Genomic DNA, 21,582 nt, shown 5'->3' with positions numbered 1-21,582 from the left:
ATATTTTATTGGTATCATTTATTATTATGTTATTATATATTGAATTATCTTTAGAAGTTTAGTACAATAATTTAGCACAATATATTTTTTAAACGTTAATGTTTTAATATAATTTAATATGTTGTAATTTTTTAAACATTAATGTTTTGATAATTAAATGTTTTCTAAGAACTTTTATCATCATTTTTCTTAATTTCAAGGGATGCAATCATTTCAGACGTTTAAGAAACAAAATATATAGATATTATCCATTGAGTCATGATTATGATGATTTATATAACAAATTTTGTTAAAAGAAAGAATTAAATTAATTAAAACGAAGAAAAATGGATTTTTTTATAATTTAAATTTCTTTGAAATATCAAAAAGAATACTATGTTTTCCGTACATGATTTAACAAGAAAATATAACATTTTCAAACACAACAAAAAAGAATTAAAACAAATATACCGCTATAAAAAGCATACCAGTTCTTGTACATTTTGTAATTGTAGAACCACGGGGGATTTTTTTCACTGCATATTTATTATATTTATGTATCATTTCCTTTATCATAATGTATAAATTTATAATACATAATTTTATAAAATAAAATAACTATTACAATTTTATAAATTATAATATTTTAATATATAATTTCATTGAATATCAAGAACTGGAATTTAATGTAAAGAGGAAGTGTTTCCCTACATTCCTATAAATGTTGAAGGTTTTCAAATTATGTTTTAACTTTAATTTCAATTTAATTTCAATGCAATTAAGGAATTTTTAATTATTAAAACCTTATGAAAATTGGAATCACAAATTGATTGTATTTAAACATTATAGTAGTGATGTATTACAGCTTATTATGCAAAATATATTTTAGCATATTGCATTTTATAGAGCGCGTCTATTTATTTCTCCACATGAAGTACACAAAACTGATTTAAATTAGCTACTTTTTCATAACATGGCATGAAATGCTTAACAATAAAGATCATATGTTATTATCCTTAAACATGCCTCAAGTATGTATTATAAATAATAAAATGAGAATTTTAATTTATTTTCTACCAAATCTATGATCTATTAATTCACAATATGTGTGGGTTTTTTTATTTTATCTTTTCTGTCAGTATCTATGTCAATGTAACTGTTTATAAATTTTAAAAAAAAATGTCAGTACATTTATTTTTCTTAAAATAATGCAGCCTATGAATTTCCCAAAACTTAAATGAAAAATTCATTTAATGATTTTCACAATATTTAAATTAAAAAAATCTTCTCATGAATTACATGAAACTATATTGTTTAGTTGTTTTCATAATATACATTATCTCACATTATGTTAATTCTTGTAGAAAAAAATATTAGGATTTTTTTTTATACTATTTGTCATTTATAATAAAGTTTTGAAATATTCTTTGCTAACAATTAATGATTGCTTTATTCTTAAAATTGTTTCACTCGTAGCTGCCTCAGGAAAGCGTAATCTTAAAATTTTTAGTACATCTGATATCATAATTTGAGTTTATAGAATTGCAGGTCAATTTACTTGATTTTTAAATTCAAGTTCAATTTAATTTCTGATCCCGTCAGTACAAAAGTATAAGTTATACATAAGTGAATTTGAAGCTAAAATGATTTAAAATAAATTAATATTTGTTTTTACCTTAAATACCTTTGATGCATTTGTGTTAATTATTTTACATATTTTGTGAGTAGACAAAGAATTTAAATGATGCAAATTTAAAAAATAATAATCATAATTTTATATCAAAACATTGTTTTACTTACCAATTGAATTTACAGCTTTAAATGTCCAATTCACGCACAAGAAATATATCAAGATATTTTTTCCCACTGACATGGTTTATTTAATAAGTCAGTTCACTTTAACAGAATCTGTTAATCCTGTCAAACTTGATTTTTTAATTAATTAACACTTTGAAGTGTACAACCATTTTTCTTGTTCAATTACTGTACAAGCTAATTATATACAACCATAAGTTCTTCTTAATCTTGATGTTATTAGATATAAAATAAAAATGTATTAGATCAATCAAGTTTTAAATTATTTTATGTGCTTATACATGACTTAAGATTGAGAAAGTGTGTACAACGGCGAAAAATGTTAAACTGTTGCATGATTCAACTTTGATTGTTTCATGATTCAATAAATTGAAATCTGTACAGTCGGTAGCTTCATAACTATATATTGCAAGCAATATCCTTTAAATTGTGCAAAAAGTATTTTACAGAATTTTTTTTAGGATTCTACTATATTTAAATATATTATCTGTCCTACTTTTAAATATGTGTCAATTTTAGATGATTCTTATGGTATCCTTTACTACAAATAACAAACCACAAATTTTTCAAATATGTTCTTTATGGAAAATATTTCCTGCATAAAAATGTTGGCAAACTTTAACCCCCAAACTTCGAAATAACCTGAGAAACGGGAAATTTTCTTCCGGGAAAAGGAAGTCCCGCGCTCCGGTATGGTTCGGGAACTTGTCCCGCGTAACGCTGCACAAGTCGCCAGGAAAAGACCCTTCACAGCTTGACTCCTGAATAAGGATCGATCCCTGTAGAGTAAGGAGGCCTTCTTTTATACGCTGCCGGCTAGTGACGTCATCGATCACAGCGAATGGAAACTTGAATGAACATGATTCTATCTAGGAGTGATTTTGAACTTCGACTGACGACAAACGGAGTTTTGTCCTGCGAAGTGCATGAAAGTTTGAGCGGCATTAATAATTTAACACCACCAATTGAATCAGAATCATAAGTTGGAACGAGTTTGGAATTTTTCGCAAGAAAAGCTTCCAGAGTTTCATTTTCCTATTAGTACAAATATTTGTGCGTAATTATTTTATAACTTAATTTACTAATAAACGAATATATTTTTAATATAAAAATTAGTTTTGGAGAAAGTTAATTTCAGAGATAAAGTTTTTACTTAAAAAGCATCGATTTCATTTCTTTTCGCTTTACAACAAAATGCTTTTGTTGACTTCAGGTTTATTTAACAAGTGTTATACTTTTTTTTTTACCTAGACGTTTGCTAGTCTAAGTAAAAAAATTCACTAAATATGAAATTGCTACCATTGATCCCGTTTTATGTTGGAAGTGTTTCCAATTTTTTGCGTTTTAAGAAAGGGAATTCTTCAGCTTTAAATTTATTTGATAGATCTTTCAAACTGAATATAATTATACAGAAAATAATTTATCAGCAAGTTAGAAAACACTTAGTGATATATTAAAAGAAACTTCAGCCCATGTGAAATAGACATTTTAGCATATGCAGTATACAGGAGTATACCGAACCATACCGGAGTATATAGATTACCATATACCGTCAAGCATGTAAGTATTATACCTAACACTGTAAAAAAATTACTTGTACTTGAACACCAAAAATGGTGGCAACTACTTTACTGCAAGGTATTGCTTCACTAAGTGTATCACTACACCAATACTAAATATAAGTTCCTGGGCAGTGAAATTCCTAGAATGTTCTATCACACTACTTGGTGTAAAGTAATCTCTACCATAATTGTTATTCAGTAATACTATTCAGCTTTTTTAATTCAGTAATGATATTCAGTAATGTTATTCAGCAATACTAGTTTATGATTACTGTTAGGTATGTCACACACGAATTCATAGAGTTATTTTTCGACACAATGTCAGGCAAGGATCATAAATGCATATATACAATATTTCTAAAAATACATTTTGTTTGTTAATCAAAATACGTACACAATCTTCCATACAGCACAGATAAAATATTAATAAGAATTCGAACAAAACCAAAGTCAATAGAAGTTAAATATTTTAAAATTATCTAAGCAATTGACAGATTTATGTGAAACTTCATAATAGCATAAATATTTTTATTATATAACTAACAGCACAATTGCATTTTTTAAGTGCTTATACGAGTAGTTTGTGAAATCAATTCGACAAAAAAAATTAAAATTACTTGAAAATAATTGACCGGAATCAGTTTTTCATACAAATTAGTAAAGATGATTGAAATTTATTCGTTGTTAAATGAGCTATGACTAGTTTGTCAATTAAATCTTACAAGAAGATCTCCCACTTCTTGTAAACAAATCACCCTCTTGGCTGCCATATTGTCCTTATCTTGAAAGTGCACAATAGTTTTCCATTAAACTTCTAATAAGGGTTAAAAGACATTTGTTATACGTTTAAAATATACTCTACCGGCATTTACAGAAAAAATTTCAAAATAATCGAAATATACAATGAATATTCACCAAACTTACGGAGCCCCGAAAAACGCAACCTTCTTTACCTAAGAGCTGAAAATCGGGATAAGCTTTCCAAATATTGTTGTTAAGATATAACTGCATTCCTCGTAAAAACGCTCGATTCCATTTTAACTTGAAATAAAGTAATCCTTCACATGATTTTTGGTTTTTTCAATAATGATTTCAGATAGGTATTAAACCACAGTTTTTACAGCATAGGAAGAATGTATGATGAAGTGAAAATTATCTTTTTGAACTTAATTGAAGAGCAATGAAAATTAAAGGAATAATAAGAAGACAGACAGTTGACTATAAGCAAGTGCAATCATCAATAACATGACTAAGAATCAGCAGTCGCATTCAGAATTTCTTAGTTTTGATCCTGATGAGGAGGATCTTATACAGCATAGAAACAGCAGTGCATCAATTTTTAAACTTTTTACGTTGTTTTCTGCCATATAAAAACATTTGCCAGTTAAAAATATATCCTATGTAAATACTATAATCCTACATATCAATCCTATATATAAATATATCCTATACATGGGATATATTAAAAATATACCCCATGTAATACCCATTCATTTTACAGAATATCAAAAATTAGACGGCATGATAATCAAAAATCAATAGCAAACAAGCGAAATAAGGAAATTATTTCGTACTTTTAAACAATATGGTTATTACTCAATAATATTTATTGAAAGTAACTTCTCGGTATAAAAATAGATTAATCTTTAATTTCGTATCTTTTAATAAGCATTATATAACATTTGCTTGGACGAGCTTCAATATTTTTTCCTTTTTATGGCAATCTTTATATATTTTATGAAATAATACTTTTGTTCCTATGGAATGAATGTCTTTTATACATTAGTCTTATAGTAATATTTTTTCTTACTTTTGAAGTCTTAAAAAGAAATAAATGAATTGGATTAATGGAGAGGATGTGAAGTAATTTATCGAGGAGAGAATAATAACAAATAAAATGCTTAAGGAAAAACTACATTGGTCTATGTAAATTTTATAAAAATTCTTATCTTTGATATCTTACCTAAACTCACCAAGCAATGTATCTAAATATAATGTATCTAAAGCATATTTTAAGTTACGTAATCGGAATCATAAATGAACTTTTTCTAAATGAATAAGTTTTTTTCTGGCGAATTTCGATCTTGCTCCACAAAATAACCATAGTCGAGAGGAGGGAGGAAACCATAATCTGAAAAATATAGTCCCGATAATTTTGGCCGGAGGGCAGTCGAAAGCTTGAACCACTTATTTTTTATTTTACAACCGTCGTTGAACATTCGACCTAATTTTAGGTTTACGACTACTAAGGTTCAACTCCGTAGCCTTTCAAGGTTGAACAAAATCCAGAAGACAAGGAAACTCCTGGATTAAGTATTGGAAGAAATTTTTGATGGAACTAGATCCACATTTGCGCTACATAGAGAAGAAAACCTCACACGGTTAGCCTGGCGGTAAGGGGACTCTAATCCATGGTCCGTCTAACACTGAGAATATTTTACGTTAGCATCTCTGGAATTCGAATCCGGATCACCTCATTGGAAGGTTAACGCTCTATCTCCTGAGCCACCATGACTTCTAAAACCACTTAAGGCAATATCGTTTTTTATGTATTTTGCTTTATCTCGAGATCTTCTTAAATGTATCGAAGGAATTTTGAGCTTAATTATAAAATTCGCTTATCCAAATAAGTTTATGTAGAAAAAAGTTTTTAATAACTATTTATAAATGTTATTATTTTCTTTATTAAAATTTGAAGAAAACACTTAGAATAGTTAGGATAGACGTATTCTTATTCCATTTTAAGGCAAGTAATTTTACATAGCAAAATACAAAATTTGAACGAAATCACTTACAAAGTTCCTCAGAAATTAAATTTCAAGTTTATGATTTTTCAAAATTGAATAACTCAAACACTATTTAACCGGTGTAATTCATATTTTGTGTATTATAGTTTAAAATGATATCCTTTGAAGTTATTAAAAAATCGTATACTTTGCAAATCAAACTTTTTTTGGCTTTTTTTAAATGAAATAACAAAAATAATAAATAATTCTTAAGAATTTATCATTACATGAAATTATCTTTGGATTATAAATTTTGTAATTGCATGCAAAATGTTTTTGTTTAGTCTCAAAATTTTTCACGATGTAGCAAAATACAAAAAAAGTGAACTCCTCTCCAGGCAAAATTATTGTTACCCAAAAATATCTTAAGAGTCGGAAATCCAGATCCGACGAAAAAAAGGTACGCTTATTCAGAGTGAGTAATTTGTGAAAACTAAATTTCTCTGTAAAAAAATTCGTGGAATAAAATAAAAGAGATCCACTTGGCCTGTAATGCCTTCCCTCAAATTACTTTATTGCCTCATCAGGGGCTTCAAAACGTAGGTAAGTAAAGCTGATTTTTTTTAATTGTTTTAAATTTTAAAAATACATTTTATGTTTTGATTTCTTCCTGATTTTCGTAAAAAGAACTGTTTTGCAAAATTGAAAAATTCTCAAAATTTTGTGAATAGGTGAGAATATTAAAATTATGATCCATTTTTGTGAAAAACTACAAAAAATCATTAGTTTACTCAGACCTTTAGTGAAAGATTTCATGTTTGTGAAAAATTTCATAAATATAATTGGGTTCTTTCTGCTATTATTGTAAGTATTAGAAAAAAAGTTTTTGTTTTTGTGGAGGAAAAAAATGTGAATCAGAGACATCATTCTTCAATCGAAGAAATATTGAAGGGATGATTTTAAATATTGTGTTACCATCGATAATATCATCGATAAATATATCGTGTTCGTTTTTAAAACAAAATATTTTTGTCTATTGCGCGATAAAATAATTCTCTATTCGCCTGATAACCGATCCAAATTCTTCCTAAAATGTGTTCTGAAAATTCATAAACTGAAAAAAAAATTCTAATTTGGTGTGAACAATTTAATGTATTTCCTTATGATCACATGTTCCGTAAATTTTTTCATCTGACTTTCTCCAACTCTTCTATATTACCGACTATGCAAATTAATTCTCCTATTTTATCTTTTGTTTAGATTAGCTGAACTTTGGTCTTGACAAAAAAGCTTTGTCCACCTAAAAAGTAATTAAAATTTTACTGGTGTTGTAGCATTGTAACAATATAAAATGTTTTGTAAAAAAATGAGAATACCATTTTCTTCTAAGCATTTCCCCTTTTCCTCTGACTTACTTTCCCCACACAACAGTTCTTCCTTTATAAAAATATCTTTAAAAAATACTGGGATATAATGAGAATAATACTAAAAATGATAATGAGTGTTATTTTTAATTAATCAGCTCCCATGACTCTACTTTATTTCAATTGATGATCTTTATATAAGCATTTTTTCAATAGATGCTATATAAATTTGACTTATTTTAGCTTACTTTGTTTATTTTTCTTAATTAACACTGTTTTTTTCTTTAGATGTTAGCTCTGGAAAGAAAAAAACTGCGTATGTATTTTTATGCGTGATTTAGATCTTTTTAATAACTTTATAAATTTGTACATAAAAACTACTTAAATAGCACTCTTAAACAGTATTTATAATTTCATGATGGACATATTTTCTTTTGCTTTAACCTGTTGCTTTAATGTTCAGTGATATTGTATTAAAATTAGCTTAATGTATTTTAACAGAATGAAAAATAACATTTCTAAAGAAGCCCAAAAATTACACAGAGAAATGTTATTGCATTTTTGTAAAACACGCTTTACTTGAAATGAATATTTTAAAACGAAACGAAATTGAATTATGATTGAATGTACACTGTAAAATCCATTTTTACCACAACATGTTACAGAACAAAAAAAATCTGATTTACCGTAATTTTTTCGATAATAATTAACATAAAATCCCTGAATCACTCGAATTAAATAAGCAGTATTTTAAAAATTACGGTATAATATTTTACGGCAAGAATTGATTTTAGGAATGATGCACCCAATGGGTCGGTAATTTAAACCGTAATTTTATCCGGTATTGTTTATAGTGTGTGATCATTTTTGACTAATTTGTGACGGGTAGAATCCCAAGTTAACCATCAGCCCCGAAACTCCCTCGCCTTAATCCGGTAGATAGCCAATTATACTTTCCTCTGAAACATGGACTAGAGTCTAGTAACTAGACCAAGAAAAGATTAAATAGGACGCTTGCTATATTGCTTGCTACATTTAAAAGAAAATATTCAGAATTATTCTTGAAGGAATGAAGTGTGACAATTAATTGGAGAAGAAGAAATTCGGAATTTTATAAGCTATTTAAAGAACAGAAAACAGACGTTAAATTTTTTTCAATACAAATGTTAAAATTTGTAGAATACCTTCTGACCTACAGTGACGACCGAAACCCTAAAATCTCCTTGACCAAACCATCGAGTACCCGAAAAAAGTAAGACCAAGTTTTAAGTAGATTCACTGTCTGGGAAAAGGCGTGAAAACTAGTTTAATGACAAATAGGAAAATCTTAGTCATGAACAGGATAGCATGGAATGCAATTCTGAGGAAAGTCAGGGCCCACCCGGTGCCGTTACGCCAGTGAAGAAAAAGGGGAAAAAAACCTAGTGTTTTCTGTGTTGTTAAGTTATTAGATATATAAATATTTTTTAATTAATCCTGTAATAATAAGTCATAAATAGCATCGTTACGGTAAAAGTTTTTAGTCACAAAGGAATTTCGCAATTATTAAGCTAGCAAAACGCCATGTAACAATACCGGGACTTTCCATTAGTAAGTTGTTTATTTTTTCAGATTAAATTGTGCTCAATTTTAAAATTGGGCAGAATTCCATACAAGATTACGATTAGCAGGAAGCATTTGATATTTATTTCACTGTTTTCATTCTAGAATTATGATAAAATATCCGGCAGCAGTCCGTCCATCCAATTAACCGTAAATTTTACGTTAAAGAAACTTTTTTCTTTTACAGTTTATAAACCGTTTTCAGCTAATATGGTTATAAAGCCATAAATACAAATCTATACCGTTTTTAAACCATTTGCATGTAGCATGGTTTCAAATCTGTGAAAAATAATTTAACTGGACGTTTAAGCTGGACTTTTCATTAGTTAATGGGAACTTGAGTGTGCAGAACACTGGAAACTCTTTATTTGTTGTTGATTGTGGCGTCAACGCTGAGACTCGAACCCCCGTTCCGCCGGCTATGAAACTGACAAATTTGCACTTTCGGCTCTAACGCTCAGCTGCAAGAAACTAAGTGATTTCACTTAGATGGACTTAGTTGGGGCGATAAAATTCTGGTTGATTAACCATATTAGGTAAAAGCAATTAATGAACGGTTTTTCTCGCATTTAACACTTTGAATACCATTTTATTTATGGTTATTTGACAATTAAATAAATTATTATTTAACCTATTTTCTGTAAAATTTCTAGCAGTGTTATTAGCATATTTTTCACATTAACATCTCGGGCAAAAATATTAAACACGTCTTAAGAATTATTAAAAATGATTCATATATAACCGACTCTCTAAGTATTCAATAGATAGTTAAGTGAAATTAAAGTTTTTCATTCACTAAGACTATTTGGTATTGTGGAAAACGTAATTATCTGTAGCTGTTATAGAAAAATTCACTCAATTTATTATAACCATAATGTATTTAACGCTCTAAATTTACAAGAAAAATACTTACACAAGTGAATGAGGAGATTTGTCTTTAGGAAGAAAAACATTAGATTAATGTAACCAAATCACACCGAATTTAAGCATTTTATTTAACAATTTTTACGCCTATATATGGCAACGATTTTTCAGAAATTCTGGTTCTCAAAATCATATTTGTTAGTAACAACCACGAAACTGATAAGTAAATTTAACCGAATTTATAGATTTCAGGTTATGCTCTAAGGTATCATGATATAAGTTAGCAAATTTTATCATAGTTATCAGTTTTATCACAGATTATGAAAACCATACATTTTTGTTAATTTTTCCAAAAGCAGTAACAAAGAGCTTCGGTGAAAATTACCTAGCTTTTTGGTGTTCCCATAAATCCAGAAATGAGGTAAATTCTATTATATTTTGGTAGTTTATACCATACTTTTTTTAAAGTGAAGTAAAAGCAAAAACATAAAAAACTCCGAAGTAAAAATAGCTAGTAATATGAAGTTTAGAGTTGCAAAGATTTTTCACGTTTCCTAAGTTATTTATTTCATTTCAAGCGAAACAAATATTTTAATGAATGAACTTTTTAGAGTTATCAAAAACTTTAATTACGTAAACAAGAACTTTACGTAATTCTCAAACAACATTTCACTTTTTTTAGTATTTAAATGAATAAACTTTGTATTTTTGACACTAGAATGAGATGAATCTTAAAAATGAACTTTTATATTAATAAAAAGATAAATAGTTTTTAAAATGTACATTTAAATGATGTTAATTTAAATATTTTGAAGATTTTATTAAACAAACTTTTTATAAAACAAAGATTTTTATACAATTTCTTAGGTAAATATTTTTCTCAACCTAAATATTTAAATGAATCAGTTTTGTTGTTTTTTATTTCTGAACAGAAACTAGACACTGAATAGACATTTTTGGACACAAAAAATTTACACACTTCTAAAATTATTTTTTTTTTAGAAATGCCACAAACAGAGATATTAATACTCATCTATAAGCTTATTAGAGATATATAGCTCTTTTATGAAACATGAACTTCACCACACTTTATTTTTATCAAAATATTTAAATGAATAAACTTCACAATTGCTAAGCGACTAGTAAATTTCTACGAACTCTATGAAATAGCCAATTTAGGAAAAAATAATGATATAAAACGAAGAAAGTTGGACAGAAAAAAGAATCTTGGATTGATTTTTCAAGCATTTATCGTTTCTTGTTTTTTACTTCTTTTTTTCATTTTTGTGCTGGAGGAAAAAAAAGAATGAATCATTACTCACGAAATATAATCGACTTCCTCCTTATGGGGAAGAATCGATACTTTCTTTTAGCCGTCTTTCAAAACAGCAAGAATTAACCCCCCGAAAAGAGAAGTTTATTTTACTAAATTAATAGCAACGATACGATAGAATATTTACTTTTTCAGCCTTTTATAAATTTTTCTGTTGGATTTTGACAGTTTGTTGCATACTTAATGTCCCATTTCCTCTCAATGATTTCTTTTAGCAAAATTGAAGCTGAAGTGAAGAATAATTTAAACAAGGAAAAACAATTTTGCTAAATTTTTGCGATTCTATTTCTTATTGTCTTAATCTTGAATCTTCGAAAATGGAATAAGTTTTTGCTGTTTTCAAAGCTTTTAATATTTTGAAATTGATATTTTATCTTTGGAAACTTAATTTTCTTAGGTTTATGCCAGCGAAAAATAAAAGTTCAACTTGGAGTTAAAACTGCTATTAACTTTAAATAAATGATTCCAAGAAACTAAAGTGGGTGTAAGATATTACCCGATTTAAAATTTCATTCGAATCAAAAATATATAAATAAGAAATAACAGTCGTCATGTTTTAAGAGCTTAAAAGTAGGCGCCTATTTTCAAGACTTGAATGAGAAGAAACAAAAGTGATTTGATATATAAAAAGTAAAGTTTCCAACGAAAACTGGAAAAGTTTGAAACAAAACTAGAAAAATCGCTGTAGCCGAGAAGAGAAAAACGATGCAGAACAAGAAAAACCAGACTTATTTCCTATTTATATATTTTAAAGCGAATGTAAGGTAAATATGTAAATATACTGTTAATTTTATTATCTCAGAAAAAAATTAAAAATGGGATTTACTTTTTTAAGATTACTTAAACACGACATAATCATTTTTAAGAAGACATAGTATTTTAAGATTATAAATATTATATTGAAAATTAAATCCCATTTTTAATTTTTTTAATTTTTTAATATAATATTTATAATCTTAAAATACTATGTCTTCCTAAAAATGATTATGTCGCGTTTAAGTAATCTTAATAATGTATAAAACTTCAAATATTTTCAAGTTTCAAGCATTATTATCTTTTTGAAATAAATATTAGAACGTTTAAAAAATGAAAAAAAAATCAAAATAATGAGGAATTCATATTTCAGATATTAACTATTAAAATAATGTTGATAGTGTATAATTAAATTAGTGGGAATTTATATGGTTGGTATGATAATACTCTAGTTTAAATTGCTTAAGATGTTAATAAAATTAAATATTTTCTATATTAAAATATTCAAAAATTTCTTTTCAACATTACATAGCTTAGAAAAAAGACGTTAATTACTAAAATATATCAGAAATAAATAACACGTACTTTAAACTAAAAAGGAATAATTGAAATTCATTCACGTAATTTTGTAGTGATTAGTCAGCAATTAATTGATACTGTCTAAACATTTATAATCAGTAAAGATTGAACAAAAAGTTAAAATAGAAACTAAATTCTAACTTTTTCATAATCATTTATTTGTTTAGCATTGCAGAACTTTAATTAAAATGAGACGAATTAATTGATGAGAAAGTGAATGTAGAATGTATGACTTAAAATTATTATAGTATAGAAAATTAAGATAAATCCATTTTTACCGGACCAAAAAAATCTGATATACCTTAATTTTTGCAGTAACACTTACCGTAAAGTTACTGAATCACTCTAATTTAACACTTACCGTAAAGTTACTGAATCACTCTAATTAAATAAATATTACTGTAAAAATCGCGGTCTAGCATTTAATAAAAAAAATGAATTTGACAGATGGTAAATCCAAAATGCTTTATACCGTAATTTGATCCAGAAATTTTTTTACAATAAAGTCTAACTTAACTTAATTAAAACTTTTATTATGTTTCATAAAAAATTAAACTCATTTTTCTTGCTTTTACTTAAACTCCATTGCATTATTTAAAGTAAAGCGTTTTCTTACTCATCCATTGAGGGTCAATGAGGTTATGGGGGTTAAATTTGGTGCGCATCATTATGCTTGTAGGCTTCATACCAGAACTGAGAATCGAACCCCAATGCTTCACAATGACAGTTCAATGCCATTAACTTAAGCTGCTCTGTTTTATTATTCATGCACTACAAACGGCAGCAAACCATCATTCTAATACTATCTATATATATATTTCTCTTACACGGCGACAAAAAAAAAGCCTCATTGCAACTCCCCGAATGGCAACGCTAGGAAATCGACCAATGATTGCCTCTGAAAATGTCACATGCTAAATCTAGCTGATGGGGCTCAACATATATCGCTTTTAAAAACGGAAACTGAAATAACCAGAGAGAGCATTATCAGCTGAGCAATCTCATACTATTAAGCTAGGCAGAAGTGAGTAGTCTTTGTCGATAGATCTCTATTCTAGTATTTTGTCGAGAGCGCTTTTTTTCGCGAATTTATATATTGCGAATTTATTTGACGATTTTTGATATATATCGCGAATTTATTTGCTTTATTATTGTTATCAGTTTTTGATTGAAAAATGAGTCTCAGTCGTGCTGTTACGCTTTAAGATTTTATACTATAGCACATTCCTAATAGATTTAACGAATTACATGTCATTTATTAGAATTGAAATTTATTTTAATGACTTAGTATTTACTAAAAAGAAGTAATTTTTTTAAAAAAAAAACGTTGTTATATGGATTTGAATGATCATTTTGAATTCTTAGAATTTTGTGCATTTGCAATGTACCTAAGTTAGTAGCGAGCGAAGCGATCTTGGTTTGCGAAGCAAACCATATAAGAATGCGTAGCAATTTTCGGGGGTTGGCGAGCGTTAGCGAGCAGGGAGCGCAGCCCACCAGTATTAACTATTCTTGATAAACACATAATCATTAAAATGCATTTTGATACCAGTAAGTTAACACACAGCCGTAAAGAAGCATTGTAAGCTTGACAATTGACTTTGATTAGACAATGAAACCACAATCTTGCTTCAGCAATCCTTGAGCTGTATTTCGCCAATTCGGAGAGTCATTTCGATACGAAATCACGATTTGTGGTGAAACGGGAATTCCCAAATCTATGACGAAAAATGTTTCCTCAACTAAGAACCTCATTGCAGTGCATTATGGGGGATTTTTAACTAAAATGAAAGCTAGACACTCGAAACTAGGATAACGAAAGACGCCGAAAGTTGCCGATATCTCTCTCGTTCTGTCTGTCCTTGCGCTGTTGGAGTGACGTTGATCTATCTGTATGGTGCCCATAAAAAAAGTTTTTAACAATACCACCCATTAGATTCCATGATTTTTTTTCTTTGATAAAAAAACAGAATGAAAAAATATTTAATAAATTTTGACGAAATTCGTTTGATCGAATGATTGTTATTTTGTCACCTTGACGAAATTTTTACTCGCAGCATATATCAAGGATCTGCTTCTTCAAAAACGAAAAAAGTTTTGTGATATTTGAGTATACATTTTTACAGTGCAAAAACAAAACCCTTAAAAATATTTTTAATATTAATGCACCATTTTCATATAATGCTATATAATGCATAATGCACTATTGAGCAAGTTTTTATTTAAACTGCTTATAATTACTTAAATAAGGGCAAAATTTGAAAAACTATTGATTTTTTTTTTNAAACACACTCTGAGATTGTTTTAAAATTCGAAAAAATTTTTGTAGTAATAGAAGAGACTTCCATCTTCAAATTCCACATATTTTTAACGTGAAATAAACATAATACTGAATAGCAGCACTTGAAAAATGCCGAATTCGAATTTGCACAAAGTAGCCCCGAATGAGGGCACTTAAAGACGACATAATCTTTTTTAAGAAGACATAGTATTTAAAGATTATAAATATTATATTGAAAAGTAAATCCCATTTTTAATTTTTTTAATTTTTTAACATAATATTTATAATCTTAAAATACTATGCCTTCTTAAAAATGATTATGCCGCGTTTAAGTAATCTTAATAATGTATAAAAATATTTTCAAGTTTCAAGCATTATTACCTTTTTGAAATAAATATTAGAACGTTTAAAAAATGAAAAAAAAATCAAAATAATGACGAATTCGTATTTCAGATATTAACTATTAAAATAATGTTGATGGTGTATAATTAAATTAGTGGGAATTTATATGGTTTGTATGATATTACTCTAGTTTAAATTGCTTAAGATGTTAATAAAATAACTTTTTTTCTATATTAAAACATTCAAAAATTTCTTTTCAACATTACATAGCTTAGAAAAAAGATGTTAATTACTAAAATACATAAGAAATAAATAACACGTACTTTAAACTGAAAAGGAATAATTAAAATTCATTCTCGTAATTTTGTAGTGATTAGTTGGCAATTAATTGATACTGTCTAAACATTTATAATCGGTAAATATTGAACAAAAAGTTAAAATAGAAACTAAATTCTCACTTTTTCATAATCATTTATTTGTTTAGCATTGCAGAACTTTAATTAAAATGAGAAAAATTAATTGATGAGAAAGTGAATGTAGAATGTATGACTTAAAATTACTATAGTATAAAAAATTACGATAAATCCATTTTTACCGGACCAAAAATTCTGATATACCTTAATTTTCGCAGTAACACTTACCGTAAAGTTACTGAATCACTCTAATTAAATAAATATTACTGTAAAAATCACGGTCCAACATTTAATTGAAGAAATGAATTTGACAGATGGTAAATCCAAAATGCCTGCACTTTATACGGTAATTTCATCCGGAAATTATTTACAATAAAGTCTAACTTAACTTACTTAAAACTTTTTTCATGTTTCATAAAAAATTAAACTCATTTTTCTTGCTTTTACTTAAACTCTATTGCATTATTTAAAGTAAAGTATTTTCTTACCCGCCCATTCAGGGTCAATAAGGTTATGGAGGTTAAATTTTGAGCGTATCATTATGATTTTGGGCTTCATATCACACCTGAGAATCGAACCCCTGTGCTTCACATTGACAGTTCATTGCCATTAACTTAAGCTGCTCAGTTTTATTATTCATGTACTACAAACGGCAGCAAACCATCATTCTAGTACTATATTAACGATTCTCGATAAACATATCATCATTAAAAAGCATTTTGATACCAGTAAGTCAACACACAGCTGTGAAGAAGCATTGTAAACTTGACAACTAACTTTGATTAGACGATGAAACCACAATTTTGATTCAGCAATCCTTGAGCTGTATTTCGCTAATTCGGAGAGTCATTTCGCCACGAAATCACGATTTGTGGCGAAACGCGAATTGTATGACGAAAAATGTTTCCTCAACTAAGAACCTCATTGCAGTGCACTATGGGGGATTTTTAACTAAAATGAAGACTAGACAATCGAAACTAGGTAAACGAAAGACGCCGAAAGTTGACGATATTTCTCGTTCTGTCTGTCCTTGCGCTGTTGGAGTGACGTTGATCTATCTGTATGGTGCCCATAAAAAAAGTTATTAACAATACCACCCATTTGATTCCATGATTTTTTTTTCTTTGATAAAAAAACAGAATAAAAAATATTTCATCAATTTTGACGAAATTCGTTTCATCGAATGATTGTTATTTTGCCCCCTTGATGAAATTTTTACTCGCAGCATATATAACAAGAATCTGTTTCTTCAAAAACAAAAAAGTTTTGTGATATTTGAGTATACATTTTTACAGTGCAAATACAAAACCCTTAAAAATAATTTTAATATTAATGCACCATTTTCATATAATGCTATATAATGCATAATGCACTATTGAGCAAGTTTTTATTTAAACTGCTTATAATTACTTAAATAAGGGCAAAATTTGAAAAACTATTGATTTTTTTTTTACCACAAAATAGAGAGTTCATAAATTTTAATGCATAATAAAACCCTTTACAAAAAAACTGTTTAAAAAAATAAAACAATTAGAAGTTATAAACAATTGCAGAAATAACGCAAACAAATTCTTTCCTTGAAATAATGTGCAATGAATTTTATGAAAAAATGTGAACAGACTTTTGAAAAAAAAAGTCACCTTAAAACTAATTGCAATTATTTCTTTAAATCTTTATTTAAAAAATGTTATAAAAAATAGAAAATAGATATTTTTTACAAAAGTGGCCGTTGATTTTAAAGATTTTTTAAATTTATTTTTTAAAGATTTAACTGGAGTAGAATATGCTTGTAAAACATTTGCCTTTTTCTTTTAAATTATTACTTAAATGTTGAAGGAAAACAAAATAGATTAAGATGAAAAAAAAAGTAATTTTAAGAATTATTTTTGAATTTAAAAGTAGCCAAATCAATTCAATCTATTTTTTTTTCTTTTTTGCTGACATATTAGAAAATGAGGATTTTATACAAAATAAAAACAAATTCTGAAGACTACGTATACATTTATGCAAATATTTGAGTATTTTCCTTATTGCGTAGACATTGAAAGAACAGTTATTATTTTTCTGCCCCAGGGACAACCTAACATTAAATTCTGTAATTAGCAGTCGGAACGGAGAATTATGTAATCTTTTCCTTTATGCCTTTAGAGAAATGTAGTTGCAGAAGTTATGCTTCAAACTAATAAAATTTTTATTTAAACTGAAACTAATTTAATTTTCTGGCGTTTACAACATCCAAATCAAATATACTAATTAGAATTCTCGACTTGCTATTTAGACTTTTCTAATTTTGAACAACAATTAGCAGCTTAAATTCGTACTAGAAAAATTTAATATCTTTGAAAAGAAAGGCAAAAAATATTTGGAGACCGGTACTTTTTTTTAAACTTTTTCTAAAAAAAAATTTTTAATTTAACTTTATTCCTGTTATAACTGTTGTTGAACAACCACTCAATTTTAATTTTATGACTACTGATGTTCAACTCAGTAGCCTTTTAATTTCGAACCCAATCCAGAAGACAATGGAACTCTTGGATAAAATAATAGGAGAAAGTTGTCCTCGTGGAAGACCCTTTAATGGAACTAACCCGCATTTGCGGTACATGAATAGGAAAACCACGAAAATCTCTATCGGGTTGTCTGACTGCAAGGGGATTCTAACCAATGATCCGTCTACCACTGAGGATATTTTGCGTCAGCACTGTAGTCATTGCGACCCGAGTGCGTTATTTGTATTGACCAACCACCGCTGGGATTCGAACCCAGGTGATCTGGGGTGGTGAGAGTTCTATCCCCTAGCCACCACGGCGAAAATGTGCTTATCATCTTATTGTTTTAGCAAATTTGACTTCATGACTTTGTCTTGCAATTATATACAGTTAATGTTCTATTACTATTTTTTTTTGTATTTTGTTTGTTTCGAATAATACTTGTCACATACATGTTTCTACCACAACCAGTCATTTAACCGGGAGAACAATTCATTGCTTTATATTGTTATCGGATCAGAAATTAAGCTGTAATGCGTGTTAAACGTATTACATTCCATTAGTTGAAATCAGAATAACTGAATTCAAATTTCAAGAAAGTACCTTAAAATTTTAGATTGGCATTTTTGTGCGAGAAAAAGTGACAAAAACTAAATGTTTTGGTAAGTATCTAATATTTTATTTCGATAATTTTACTTTATTTCCAACTAACTGTTAGTTTTTTCCCAAAAAAATGTCGAGACAATTAAGACAGCACAAGTTCTTAGAAGATACAATATTAATTATAAGAACAAATATTAGATTTATAGTTCTTATGTATTCTTATAAGAATAATTATAATTAGAAGAAAAAGAAGTATATTTGCGGAAAATGTACAATGGAAACACCCTGTATATGTAAAAATGCATTGAGCAATGAATTAGAAATTCTTTTTTTTTTTTGTGATTGTAATACATGAAAATTGGCAATATGCAATTTTGTTTAATTTTAATAAAGTTTTTTTTAGTTTATTTCCTTCCTAACTTCCATATTTCATACATTCATTCAAGAAACAAAGTCCGTTCATTTGACCGGCTATGATAGAAATAGGTATATATTAAGTGCTGATATGTTTAGTGTTAAACTATTTCTTTTTTTAAAAATTATGTTTTGGGTACTGTTTGAAAAGTTTTTTCTTTTTCAAAATTTAGGTTCAAACCCAAATTATCAAGTATGAGAGTTTCGTGTCTACATTTACGACATTAAAAATTCGCATTGCTTGAAATTTTGAAATCCCATTCATCATTTGGAACATATTCTTAATAAACACAAATCTAATTATTAAACATAATTTTTTCATAAAATTATATCCCAAGTGCAATTTACTATTTTTTTAAAATTTTGCACAAACATATTTTACGACTATTTCGTGTCAGCAATTAGCAAGATTCTGCTGTTCATTTATTTTCTTAAGGATCCTAAATATTAGAACTGTTTAATAAAACTGACAACTAATTAAGTAATTAAGAACATTATTAGTAAAGTCAAGCTTTTTTGCTTGACTTTACTAATAAATAATGTTTTTAATTACTTAATTAGTTGTTAGTGTTATTGATAGTTAAAAATAATAGTTTATGCAATTTTATAGAACAAAAGTAGCATTGAATTAAATTAAAATTCAAACCAAGGATAAAGAAATAGTTAGAGCCTTTTTATTTTCTATATTGACTATTAAATTTAATTTAATTTAATTTATTTATTTATTTGCTTTTTGTAATGTAGGGTTTTAATTACATTACATAAGCACTGAATATTTAATTCAATTATTGTACAGGAGCTTTTTAAAGAAAAAGTTGTTCAAAACTATTTTGGCTTAACTAGTTTGGTAGGATGCGGCACAAAACGTAAATCCTAAGTGTAATACTGAAGGGATTAAACTGTAGACGTTTTATAAAACTTGGCTGTCTTGATGTGATAATTTCTAAACTACAGAAATTTGTCTAAAAAACATAAGTTCAGTTGTATGAAAAATTCACAAATAATCAACATGAATATCTTAAATAGTTTTGAGAAACATTAAAAATAGCATCGCATTACATTAAAATTTCTAATAGTCATAGATCAATAAATAGTATTTCTTCTTCATATATGCAATTTTAATTTTGCCTGACCTTTTAATTGACCTTCAGAATTAAAACAAAATTAGTATTTATAATTTTTTTCTATGAATTAAAAATGCCATTACTATTTAATTATTTGGTAATCTAATCGTATACTCAATTCAATTTACGAGTAAATTTTGATACATAAGAGGTAAATAAACATATTGAAACATTAAATCAATAAATCAAATTGGAAAAAGGCACAGGGCAGCTGAAACCAAATTTGTTTTATATAAAATAGAAATAAGACATATATAAAATCTTTACAATTAAAATAAAAATGAAAATATAAAATAGAAGACATATATAAAATCTTTTCAATTAAAATCAAAATTAAAATATAAATTAGAAATAAGACATATATAAAAAATTTACANCAATAAATCAAATTGGAAAAAGGCACAGGGCAGCTGAAACCAAATTTGTTTTATATGAAATAGAAATAAAACATATATAAAGTCTTTACAATTAAACTAAAAATGAAAATATAAAATAGAAGACATATACAAAATCTTTTAAATTAAAATAAAAATTAAAATATAAATTAGAAATAAGACATATATAAAATCTTTACAATTAAAATAAATATGAAAATATAAATGTGTGTTCGCAAACACGCATCTATATTTTCATTTTTATTTAAATTATAAAGATTTTATATATGTCTTATTTCTATTTTATTTGGTATTCAGTTTCAAATAATTTTTTATAAAGCATTTGCACCTAAATTCACCCTTTTAATTAGCACAATTATAATTATTACTCAATTACACTCGCTAAATTAATTACTCGCATATTATTAAGTATTAAAAAAGTTATATTTTCAAAATTCAATTTTTTAAAGAAATATTCTACCCATTTCGCTAAAATTTTGCATTTTGCCATGAGAAATTACATTCTTTAAAATGATGCAAAATATTGTATACCTTACATTTCAAACTTTTTTGAATTATTATTAAATAAAATTTTTAAAAAAATATTATTTACTGAAAGTTATTTTTTACAGGAAATTAGTTTTGGATAAAAAAAAATTCATAATTGTGTCTCGAGATATTTCTAAAAAATGTTTTCGAATTATCGCTTAAAAAAGTTCTCGAGATGTAGCGAAATAAGCAAATATTAAAATTGAGGGTCTCAAACCTTGGACAGCGCTGCTGACCAAACTATTAAGACCATATTTCCCTACGGATACCTCCTGTATTTTTGGGATTAGAAATCCGAATCCATTGGAAAAAAGGCATATTTATTCAGAGAAAGTATGTTTTGAATCTGAGTTCATAACTTAAAGTATTGTATGCACTGATTAATTAGCATATTTGAAGTCACCCCCTTAAACCAT

At 27.3% G+C, this 21,582-nt stretch overlaps 1 protein-coding gene across 8 annotated transcripts in view; it reads right to left on the bottom strand.

Moving 5' to 3' along the window:
• LOC107452018 (carbonic anhydrase-related protein 10-like) overlaps positions 1-21,582 on the bottom strand; it is a 482,641-nt gene that overhangs the window by 442,029 nt on the left and 19,030 nt on the right. For 5 of the 8 annotated variants that reach the window (XR_001585143.4, XR_011636876.1, XM_016068290.3 and 2 more), the window contains exon 1: positions 1,780-2,574. The exons of the other annotated variants lie outside the window; for them this stretch is intronic. Coding sequence is in view for 3 of the 5 variants with exons in the window: in XM_016068290.3 (XP_015923776.2) it covers positions 1,780-1,852 (73 nt within the window). In the remaining 2 variants the exon portion in view is untranslated. Of the gene's footprint in view, positions 1-1,779; positions 2,575-21,582 lie in introns of those variants that run through there. 8 annotated transcript variants of the gene reach the window in all.

The sequence above is a fragment of the Parasteatoda tepidariorum genome, chromosome 1 (assembly GCF_043381705.1).
Source record: "Parasteatoda tepidariorum isolate YZ-2023 chromosome 1, CAS_Ptep_4.0, whole genome shotgun sequence".
In the NCBI taxonomy this organism is placed as follows: domain Eukaryota; kingdom Metazoa; phylum Arthropoda; class Arachnida; order Araneae; family Theridiidae; genus Parasteatoda; species Parasteatoda tepidariorum.
Note: the sequence above shows the minus strand (reverse complement) of the source record. Positions and strands in the feature narration are given on the sequence as shown.